Consider the following 12,667-nt stretch of genomic DNA (forward strand, 5'->3'; position numbering starts at 1 on the left):
CGCGTCAAATGTACGCAGGATACGCAGGATACGCGAGACGTGACGTCACGCGTATCCTGCGTCTCGCGTACGCGTTCTGAACTGCAAGTATAAACGCGGCTTTAGAGTCTCTGTATTTAAATTAAGTTCATGTGAGTGATAGCGTTGCTGAAGAAATGTTTTTTCTGCTTTGATTATCTTCTGTCTTAAACTGAAATAAAAAGGAAGAGTTTTTTGTTGTTGATGTAATGTCACTTTCCTGCCACTTGATGTCGCTGTGACGGCTCTCCTGCAGCTGCCGGCGGAGCCCAGCGCCTGAAAGGGAGAGGAATCCACTTAATAGGTTTGAATCAAATGTAATGACGTTACATTTGATTCATACTAGATATTTGTATCATTTACTCCATCATTGTATGTTTGTTCCACACTATTGTAAACCTTATTGGTGTTTGTTTTAGCAACATTTGTTAATAAAGTTTTTTTAAAGAGGTCACGTGGTTCCGGGTTGCGTCATCACAGTTTTTGCAGACGAACTTTTAGATTGAAGATCTGCAGGATCAGAACTAAACGAGAACGAAGCAGAACCAGGACTCGGAGATGGACTGGGATCAGAACCAGGACTCGGAGATGGACCGGGATCAGAACCAGGACTCGGAGATGGACCGGGATCAGAACCAGGACTCGGAGATGGACCGGGATCAGAACCAGGACTCGGAGATGGACCGGGATCAGAACCAGGACCAGGAGTCCAGCATCAGGACCAAAGCGGGATCTTCCTCTGCTGGTCTGCAGGTCAGTGTTCAGGTCCAGGTTCTGCTGATTCTGATCCAAACACTTTATTTGATTCCGTGTCCGTAACAGCAACATCTCCAGAGCAGCGGGGTTTGTTGGAGCTCCTATCCCGGGAGGGAGACGCCGCCGACGGGTTAAAGTCGGAGGAGACGCCATTATGAGCAGAAAACCCGCCGTAAAAGCCACGTTTTAAACCATAGACATATATACATAGACGCCGCATTGACTGCCTGAGAACGTCGGGAGTGGCCGCCATCTTGGATCGGTCGCGCTTTGACTCCAGTGCTTTCACTTCTATTGAGGAAGGAGGTGTATGCATAAGTAAAATAACTATAACTCACTTAATTTTCAACCGATTTTCACGCGGTTTGCTTTGTTACAAACGGCAGACATGTAGCTATGATACAGGATGCTTGATGTACGTTAAGAATGCAGGCTTTCATGCTAAAATACGTTCTGCAGGTAGTCACACTACTGGTTATGCTATTCAGGTATACACATATATATACACATATATACACACACATATACATATATATATATATATATATATATATATATATACATACACACACATATATATATATATATATATATATATATATATATATATATATATATATATATATATATATATACATACACACACACACACACAATATACACAATACAAAATACAGTATAGCATATTAATGAATGTATTAATATATTTGAATAACAGACATAACAAACTTAAAAACAAAAAACATAACGGATGACATTATACAATTGTCATAATGAAGAAAAAAAAGAAACATTTGGAAAGAGTGTGTGTGTGAGGAATTGTATATTAGTGTTATAAATGAAATTATATAATAATGCAATCGCTATGATATATAATTTTACAATATAATACAGTCAAAAATATATGAAATGAAGCAACATACAATACAATAATACAATATGCTATATTACTGGGTACGCTAATATGATATAACAACATGTAATATAATATGGTATAATAGATTAATATAATATCATACATTCTGGACCATGAGATACAGCTGTACTGTATGATCGTGATCTGATTTTAACTACTATCCTTTCATCTGTACCGCCATGATTGTCTCTGTCTGTGTGTGTGATGTGAACAAGTAGAGTCATGTTTTTTATGAGTTCCTCATTTAAAAAAACACTGAAAATACAGTGGCTCTGTGAGAGAAACAGACAGACAGAGAGACAAACAACTGTTGTGAAGTGTGAAGATCAGTTGGTAAAAATGTAAATAGTGTAAATGAAATAAACTCAACTCAACTCTCTTTTTATTATTATTTTTATTATTATTGTCATTATTATCATAGTGTACCTTATTTTTGTTATCCCTTATTACATGTTATAGTATAACAGAATTTATGATATTATATTAATCTATTATACCATATTATATTACATGTTATTATATCATATTAGCGTACCCAGTAATATAGCATATTGTATTATCTTTTTGTATGTTGCTTCATTTCATATATTTTTGACTTTATTATATTATAAAATTATATATCATAGCGATTGCCTTATTATATAATTTTCATTTATAACACCAAATGTTCCTTTTTCTTCTCCATTATGACAATTGTATGCTGTCATCCGTTATGTTTTTTGTTTTTAAGTTTGTCTGTTATTAAAATATATTAATACATTCATTAATATGCCATACTGTATTTTGTATTGTGTATATATATATATATATATATATATATATATATACATATACATGTGTGTGTGTATATAAATATATGTATATATATATATATATATATATATATATATATATATATATATACATATACACAATACAAAATATATATATATATATATATATATATATATATATATATATATATATATATGTATACACAACACAATGTGTATATATATACATATATGTGTGTGTATACCTGAATAGCATATAACCAGTAGTGTGACTACCTTCAGAACGTATTTTAGCATGAAAGCCTGCATTCTTAACGTACATCAAGCATCCTGTATCATAGCTACATGTCTGCCGTTTGTAACAAAGCAAACTGCGTGAAAATCGGTTGAAAATTAAGTGAGTTATAGTTATTTTACTTATGCATACACCTCCTTCCTCAATAGAAGTAAACCTACTGGAGTCAAAGCGCCACCGATCCAAGATGGCGGCCACTCCCGACGTCGGCCCCAATAGGAAGCGTCAGTCAATGCGGCGTCTATGTATATATGTCTATGTTTTAAACGAGTAGCATTAAAAACCGGCGTTTTCTGCTGTCCATGAACGCCGCTAAAATATATGGCAAGCCATAAGGGCCAAAAACCGGGCTTGAATGAATGCGCCGCTGAACAAAAGTATAGACATATAAACGTAGACGCCCCATGGAGCTGCTGCGATACGTCAACGTCGCCGCCATATTGGATGTGGCAAGACTGAACTGTAAACTAATACAAGTAAATGGACTTATTTTTCATAAAGCGCCTTTCTACAAAGAAATGTACGTTTTATGTCTCATTTATTCATTCACACACGCACTAATATACTTGGGAAACAGTTAGACACCAAATATAAAATATTTAATTTTCTTAGATGGCAAAAATAAGAACTTTATTGATCCCACATAGGAGTAATTCATGTTATATCAGCTATAGAGAACAAGTTAATTTCAAAAAACAATATATATCCCCCCTGAAAAAAATAATAAAAATAGTGAAACATATTTTCTCATCAACAAAACAAATTTTCAAATGACAAAATAACATATTTGAACCATTTTTCAGACAATAAAATAACATTTGAATCATTTTTCAGACAATAAAATAACTGAAAAAATCTTAAAAATGATTCAAATATGTTATTTTATTGTCTGAAAAATGGTTCAAATATGTTATTTTGTTTTACTAGAAAAATGTAAAATATGTTTATGTAAAATATACTTTGTTGATGAGAAAATATGTTTCTCTATTTTTCTTATTTTTATGAGGGGATATATATATATATATATATATATATATATATATATATATATATATATATATATATATATATATATATATATATATATGTATATATTGTTTTTTGGCACTACCTTGTTCTCTATAGCTGATATAACATGAATTACTCCTATGTGGGATCAATAAAGTTCTTATTTTTGCCATTGAGAAAATTAAATATATTATATTTGGTGTCTAACTGTTTCCCAAGCATATGTAAAACGTAAATTTCTTTGTAGAAAGGCGCTTTATGAAAATAAGCCCATTTACTTGTATTAGTTTACAGCGCAGTCTTGCCACATCCAATATGGTGACGTCGTTGACGTACGGCTCAGCGCTGGATTGGTCTGTCTTTGAACAAATGGGTGTAAAAAGCGCCGTTTTGAGCACAAAAAACGCTGTAAAAAGCGCAGTTTTCTACAAGTGGCTTAAAAAGCAGCGTTCATGAACGCGTGTAAAAAAACTGTGTTTTGTACAACTATGACGTGTGTAAAGTACGCTGTTTTCGTTCAAACTTACGTACGTCACTTCCCCCTCCTTCCCGATTCGCAGTCGAGACGAAAATGGGCGGGGCTTGGAGCGCAGCTCCGTAGAAGCTGGTAACCCGTTGCTGCGTCGTGGCTGCAGCAGCTCCACACAACAGACGTGGGGAAAAGATCGCTAATGGTTTAACTTTTCAGCGCTTTCCTGCTCGGAGGCAGAACCACGGAGGCCGGCCAATTATCTGAGATAACAAATTAAAAGAGTCGTCGGTTCGGTGGGATCGCGGCTGTAACGAGTCCGACCAAACATAACGTTCCTCAGTAAACAAACAAACACGCACGCAGACGGGCGTCGGATCAAAACACGGGTTTATTAAACCACAAACAAACACTCACAGACCGGGGTTGGATCATTCAAACGGGTTTTATTCCCCATTTCTCCAGCTAAACGCAGTTGTTGGCCAGTTCTCTGCGGTAAGATTAATTTTGTTGAGGAGAAAATATTAACTATTTGATTTGTAGCTGCAGAGGAAAAAAATAATCTCACGAGGAAAAAAAAATATTGCTCATGCCTCGGAGCCTCTTCAAAGCAGTCAAAAAAAAAGAATAGAAAAGTAAGAGTAATACAAAACATGTACTGTATGTTGTTCTATTATGCTAATTTATTGAAACACATGGCGAGTCAAACATTTACCAAAGCAGCTGCCAAACACTCCTAAACAAGGTAGCCTAAGACGTGGGTTGTGCAGAACTGCGGCAGTAAATCCTTCTAAAGAGTGGCGCTCTGACGAGGAGCTCCATTCTTTAGTAGGGATTTCATATGGATCCAGACCGTTAATAATCATTATTTTCTCCATATACCGCTCCCTGGCTTCCTTGTTTAAGGTATCCTGGTAAATTCCAGTTCCTTTCCAGCAGTTTAACATCTTTTTTTTTGCGTTCCGTCTTTTCACTTGGTGAAACAGAAAAGCGTCCCGTCTTCTCTCAAAACAAATGCATGCGACGGGACAGGAGTTTTCCGGCAGTACGCGCTGGTGCTCATGGGAAACGTAGTGTTCCTTCTGGTAAAGCACTACCGCTTTTGTCCAAAAGATGCCGCCAAACTCAGAAAAGCTGAAAGTTACGTTGTGCTGCTTTAAAGGTATTGTGACATGAAAAACACATTTTTCTTGATTTTTTGTGCTTTGTTGGGTGTCTTGACATCAATTACACCCAAAAAAAACCGAACTTTTAACATTCAGTGTATTGTGTGCTTTCTGGGATTTTCCGCATAATTATGCCAAAACGGCGCATCTGGTTTGGTGGCGGACCGTTACGTAAAGGGCCGCTAAATCACCGCCCCCTCCACCCAGCTCCCTGCCCATCAGCGCTGAGCCGCGGGCTGGAGGGAGAGAGACGTCTCTCCTCTCCACCCGCGCTCTGCTTTTTTTTTCGCCTACGACCTCAGATCAGACGAGACAACCCGCTGCATAAGCATATTACTAAGCGGAGGAAAAGAAACTCAGCTCAGTAGGGGCGAGCGAAGAGGGAAGAGCTCAGCGCCGAATCCCCGTCCGAGCGGCGGGCGTAGGAAATGTGGCGTACGGAAGACCGCTTGCCCAGTGTCGGTCGGGGGCCTGAGTCCTTCTGATCGAGGCTCAGCCCCTGGACGGTGTGCAAGACAAAATCACATACCATTGATCCACTGTTTGCTGTGTGCGGGGAGTTTGGGGGAGAGGAGGAGTGGAGGATGGGGGGGGGGGGACCACAGGATTTCGTCTCGGATGACTTTGTCCTGTTGGCTTCAGCATGTGCTGGGGCGGTTTGAGGTCGGGTGCGACGCGGCAGGGATGAGAATCAGCACCTCCAGAACCGAGGCCATGGTTCTCCACCGGAAAACGGTGGCGTGCCTTCTCAGGGTGGGTGGAGAAGTCCTGCCTCAGGTGGAGGAGTTCAAGTATCTCGGGGTCTTGTTCACGAGTGAGGGAACAATGGAGCGGGACATTGACAGACGGATCGGTGCAGTGTCCGCAGTTATGCGGTCGATGTACCGGACCGTAGTGGTGAAGAAGGAGCTGAGTCGAAAGGCGAAGCTCTCGATTTACCAGTCAATCTTTTTTTTTTTTTTTTTTTTTTTTTTAAGGTTTTTTTGGGCTCTAGTGGCCCTTTATTGGAGATGCAGATATGAAAGGGGTAGAGAAAGAGAACGGGGAAGACACGCAGCAAAGGTGCGCGGGCTGGATTTGAACCCGCGACCGCTGCAGGAGGAGGACTGTAGCCTCAGTATATGGCCCGCTGCTTAACCCACTGCGCCACCGAGCGGCCCGATTTACCAGTCAATCTTGGCACCTACCCTCACCTATGGTCACGAACTTTGGGTAGTGACCGAAAGGACGAAATCGCGGATACAAGCGGCCAACATCAGTTTTCTCCGCAGGGTGGCTGGACGCTCCCTTAGAGATAGGGTGAGGAGTTCGGTCACCCGGGAGGAGCTCAGAGTCGAGCCACTACTCCTTCACATTGAGTTGAGTCAGCTGAGGTGGCTTGATTTGATTGATTTTTTTTTTATTTTATTAGGGATCCCCATTAGCTGGCGCCGTAGCGACCAGCTAGTCTTCCTGGGGTCCACATAAAAGACATACAAAATAAATGTACAAATACAACATTAATTAATATCAGTATTCAGTACTAAAAAAACTTACAATTTAAAACAAGTTACATGATGGGAGTTGTTAAAAAGCATGGTAAACAAAAAAACAAAAACAAAATACTAAAAAAAAAAACCTTACAGTGACAAATACAATTTTAACTTCTTTTTAAAAGTAAGTTTACTGAAAAGGGTATTGCAGAGGTTTTGGGGCAGGTTATTCCAAAGAGCCAATGATCGATATATGAAAGTTCTCTTTAAAGCATTTGTCTTTGGACCTGGTAGTACAAGATGTCCATTACTGGAACCTCTAGTGTTGTGATCATGCACAGTATTGCTATAAACTATTTGACTATAAATAAAAACAGGACTTTTACAGATTATGACTGACCTGAACAGTACAAGCTTATTAAAATACAACCTTTTATCTACTGTAAGCCAAGAAAGGCTGGCATGCATGTGGCTCACATTAGACCTAGGTGAGCAGCCGAGAACTAACCGTGCTGCCCTGTTCTGGACAACCTGGAGCTTCCTCAGGTCACCACTAGCAGCAGATGACCACACAGTGGAGCAATAGTCAAGATGACATAGAACAAGACTCTGAACAATCTGACATAAAAGTGGTTGGGCAACACAAGCAACACATTTCCTGGCTATACCAATTGCTCTGCCCATTTTTGACACAATATAATTAATATGGTTTGACCAAGACAGAGCACAGTCTATCATCACTCCAAGGAGTTTTGTATTTTCAACTTGTTTAACTGGCGAATTACTCAACTTTAAATCAAGCATAGGCCTGTTAACTAGCCTATGCCTTGTACCCAGCACCATACATTTGGTCTTGGAAATGTTAAGGGAAAGTCTATTGCATACTACCCAGTCATGCACCACTTTTAGCTCTCTACTCAAGACCTCATTAAGTATGTTGCATGACGGTGCAGCGTAATATAAAGTAGAATCATCGGCATAAAGTACTGTAGTGGCATATTTAGTAGCCCAAGACAGGTCATTTGTAAATAATGAAAAGAGCAAAGGCCCCAGGCAGCTCCCTTGTGGCACACCGCACTCTAAACGTCTCCTACTGGACAGATTGCCATTTAGATAAACCTTCTGTGATCTGAAAGACAAAGAACTTTTTATCCACTTTAAAGCAGAGTCACTAAAACCATAACATTTAAGTTTGTCAATCATTAGAGAATTATCAAGAACATCAAATGCGGCACTGAAATCTAATACTACAACTTCCACCATCATAGAGTTGTCCATAGCTTTAAGCCAGTCATCAGTCATTTGAATTAAAGCGGTTGAAGTAGAATGGCCAGCTCTGTAGGCATGCTGAGAGTCTGTTGCAAGCATGTTTGACACAAAATAAGACTGAATTTGTTCATGCACCAACTTTTCCATCATTTTGCTCAAAATAGGTAAAATACTTATAGGTCTAGAATTCCCCTCATTGAAAGCAGATTTAGTATCCTTAGGTAGAGGAATTACCTTGGCCTTCTTCCAAATCTTTGGACATAGGCCCACATCCAAACACCTATTAAAAATATAGCAGATAGGAGATGCTATGATACCAGCAGTCATTCTAAGCAGTTTGCTATCTAGGTTGTCTAAGCCTGCTAATTTACTTTCAGGAAGTGAGAGGAGAAGCCGCTCAACCTCACTGGCATCAACCTGATGAAATTCAAAGACACAAAAGTGATTTGCAATATCACCTGGTTTAGTAAGAACAAGTCCATGTGATTCCACTAATGGTGTGCACACAGTTGACTTGCGTCCCATGATTTCATTTAGAACGTTCCATATTTGCTTGGTATCATATCTTGCATCATATAACCTTAATTTATAATACTCCCTTTTTTTAACCTTATTTAGTTTTGTTGCCTTATTACGTTATTACGTATCTCTAGAGACTAGAGATGGGTTGAGGTTGAGGGCCTTGCTCAGGGGCCCAGGGTGGTTGACCTGGGTTGCATTCTGGGGGCTCCAGTCCACTTCTGCAACCACTAGGCTACCACTCCCCCCTAACTTTTTGACCATGTCTCTTTCAGTCATTAGAGACCTAAGATTTTAATCAAGCCATGGGGTAGACCTGTTTTTGACCATAAACTTTTTAGAGGAGCATATTTGTTTACAACATTCATAAATACAGACATGAATAAATCCATTGCAGCTTCAGGGTCGGCTACATTGCACACCATATTCCAATTTACCCTCGATATTTCATCAATAAATGTATTTTCATTAAATCTCTTGTAGGACCGTGTCAAAATGATTTTAGCTTTAGGTTTTGGCACTTTTGTATATCTAGTGACAGCAATTATATTGTGGTCATTAAAACCTACAGGAACCGAAATGGCCTTAGAACATTGTTCAGAAGCATTTGTATAAATATGGTCAATGCATGTACCAGAGATAACACCATCACTACCCAGACTTATTCTTGTGGGACAAGGGACGATTTGAGACAAATTACAAGCATTTAATATAGAGACCAACTTATTTCTGTTTGGACATGACTGTACCAGCCAGCAAACATTCATATCACCTAATAGGTACATTTCTCTGTTTTCATCTGCTATCTTGTCAAACATCTCACACAACCCCTGCATATACATAGCATCGGCACTAGGGGGCCTGTAGAAACAACATACCAGCATTGGTTTTAAATAAGGCAAATGGACTTGCACACAAATAATTTCTAAGTCTTCCCTCATCAGATCATTACGTATTTTGGCAGGTAAATTATCTTGGACATGAAGAGCCACTCCACCTCCAAACCTATCTCTATCTTTTCTCAAAATAGAAAACCCATCAATAGTTACACTTGAATCAGAGAAGGAATCATCAAGGTGGGTCTCAGAAATAGCAATGATGTTGATACAGTTGTCTCTGATAATACGCTCTACATCATGATACTTATTACGTAGACTGCATACATTTACATGAGCTAGAACCATGCCCTTGGGCAAGCCCAGTTTAATGCAGCCAGGCATATCAGTATTGGATGTAGTCATAGCAATAAACTAAAAATGAAACAAAAAACAAACACTGACTCAAAAGAGCCAGGGGGTCACCTCCGAGTCTCTGTACAGTTGTCAGTTTATGTACAGCTTATCGACTGACAAGGCCACTTTGTGATCCAGATCCCTGTTTTCCTTCATGATCGGATACAGTTTCTTTCTCCTGTCATTGATCTCCTTGGGGAAATGTTCATTTACCCAAAAAGAGGACCCCTTCAGCTCCTTGCCATTGCTCTTCACCAATTCCCTATGCTTGTAGTGCTCAAAGCGAGCTATTATTGGTCTGCATTTTCCTTCTTCCGGTCTGCCCAGTCTGTGAAACCTAGAGAAGGTTATGTCCCTAACTACTTCAGGAGACATTTTGAGCTTGCTGGACAGAAAGTGTCTCACAGTTTTTTCAGGCTCGGCATTATCCTCGGTGATGCCAGAGAATATCAAATTGTCTCTCATCTGTCTGCACTGTAAATCCAGTACGGACTCTTTCATGCGCTTCTTCTCCAAGGTGAGAGAGGCAGTAGACTGCTGTACCTCTTTCACTGTACGCTTAAGGAAGGCATTTTCCTTCCTCAACTCCTCAATCTGGCTTTGACTAAACTCCAAGCTGGCTTTCAGGTCACGGATGTCTTGCTGTAATGCATCAAGCATATCCAACTTGCTTAGTCTAGCGTTGATCGAGTCAAGTACGGCTGCATCCACCTCAATCATACTGCTCGACTCACCCCCATTTTCCGACCAAGCTTGATTCGATCAGAGTTGTTTCTTGTCACCATTTTTGTTAGGCATCTTAGCAGGATAGAGTGCTTGGGCATCTGTATCGGATGCCTCCTGGACGCCTCCCTAGGGAGGTGTTCCAGGCATGTCTCTCCTCCCTAGGGAGGTGTTCCAGGCATGTCCCACCGGGAGAAGACCCCAGGTAAGACCCAGGACACGCTGGATAGACTATGTCTCTCGGCTGGCCTGGGAACGCCTCGGACTCCCCTTGGAGGAGCTGGAGGAAGTGTCTGGGGTGAAGGAAGTCTGGACCTCCTCTGCTTAGGCTGCTGCCGCCACGACCCGGGAACGGATAAGCGGCAAACGATGGATGGATGGATGGAGATTACACATGTCTGTCTGAGACAGAATGTCCTTGGGGTGTCACGTAACCCTGCATTTTATCACTATCCTTGTCTTCAGATTATGAGCATTCTATGCCTCAGCAGGAGCAGACTATACCCAGTAAATCTACCAAATAAGTTTCTCTTCTGTGCTCACGGAACAGCTGCTTCTGTCCTGTGTTATCAACATGACTAATCTGAAGTGGTTACATAGGTTTCATTGGTAAATTTCCATCATACTTTACAGATAATAATGATTACATGAATAAGGCATTAGACATTCATTTCACTACTCAAAGGCCACCTACTACTATTAATGTACCAAGTAAAAAAAAAAAGCCATTACCATTTATAATTCTTCTTAATTGGTAAATATCCCACTTTTAATGCTGGAATCTATGTTGTCACCTGTCCTTTTTACACTGAACTAACACAGGGTGGTGGGTCGGGGGAGGGATTAATTAATGACAAGACAGTGATTTCTACAAGGTTCTCGTCCACAAAGTCATAAATCAGCATATTGCAGAGCTGTCAACTGCAACTGCCTACTAAAATGACAGACCTTTGTATAACATGACACTCGGGTCACAACTTAACAAACACATAAAGAAGTTATTTGCATTCAACAAACACAACAGCAGGACTGGCAAAGGAGTCTGCTGGTTATATTTGTGCAACATGATTTGGGGCAAAGTTGCTATGTAAATCCTGTTACTCAGCATTGATCTGCCACCTGCTCCATCTCCTGCATCAGTCAACTCTTCTGATGGTGGTGAAGCCAGCAAGACCAACCAAACAGACAGTGGGCTGTCACGTTAGGTAGGACAGCTCGATAATGCAGAGTCCTTTTCCCTCCCCATAACTCCTCCTCAATTGCAACATACATATTATTGAAATTGGCTTATATGGGTTTGTAGCAGGGCGAGTGCTACGGGGCCAGACCGACAGGATAGAGAAGACACGGAATTTCAGTGCAAGAACGTTTTATTTGCAATCACCGCCACACGTGCACAAGCAGCACCTTCTCCCAGCAGCAGACCAGCAGTATCAGCCTCAGTCTGACGCTGCAGCTTCTCTGTCTCTCCCTTATAGGGCTGGCAGGGTGGAGAGGTTGACGGGCCACACCTGTGTCCCATCAGCCTGAGTGGCTGCAGCTCCTCCACCCTGCCACAGAGTTGTTTTGATGTATAAGAAATAAAAATACTCAATTAAATGGCAGTATCCTATGCAAAAATGTAAAAATATGCTTAGATGGACTTGTTCTATGGTAGGTCAAAAAGGGTTAAACAAACATTAATCATCCAGTAATAGTAATAGTATATTAGTAGATAGTAATGGGGTTGTATTAGGGCTGTGCGATTAATCGATTTTAAATCTAAATCGGATTTATTAATCAAAATCGATGTTAAAAAAGGAAAATCGGAAAATCGATTTTCCTTTTTTGCAGCTGGCTGCATTACAGACAGAGCTCGTCTAGTCATCTTTGTTTGGTCAAGAAAATTGTAAATGTTGTCACTTTACTTAACTCAAGGAGGATTTACAGTATCTTTCAATTGCACTTCATTCCCAATAGGGAAATTTGTTTGCTATTTTTCTTTAAAAATAAAGATAAAATATTTGAAACAATTTATTCCATTGTCTTTTGTAGTTTTACCAAAAAAATCG

General features: G+C 40.1%; 1 protein-coding gene across 2 annotated transcripts in view; it reads left to right on the plus strand.

The window, feature by feature from the left end:
* The first annotated feature begins 488 nt into the window (after positions 1-488).
* Positions 489-12,667, plus strand: part of LOC133442059 (gastrula zinc finger protein XlCGF49.1-like) — a 97,820-nt gene continuing 85,641 nt past the window's right edge. Inside the window, exon 1 of one of the 2 annotated variants that reach the window (XM_061719960.1) lies at positions 489-771. In XM_061719960.1, the coding sequence (XP_061575944.1) occupies positions 577-771 (195 nt within the window). In that variant the 5' untranslated portion in view covers positions 489-576. The remainder of the gene's footprint in view (positions 772-12,667) is intronic. The other variant, XM_061719961.1, reaches the window with a different exon arrangement.

This window comes from Cololabis saira, chromosome 4, assembly GCF_033807715.1.
Source record: "Cololabis saira isolate AMF1-May2022 chromosome 4, fColSai1.1, whole genome shotgun sequence".
In the NCBI taxonomy this organism is placed as follows: Eukaryota; Metazoa; Chordata; class Actinopteri; order Beloniformes; family Belonidae; genus Cololabis; species Cololabis saira.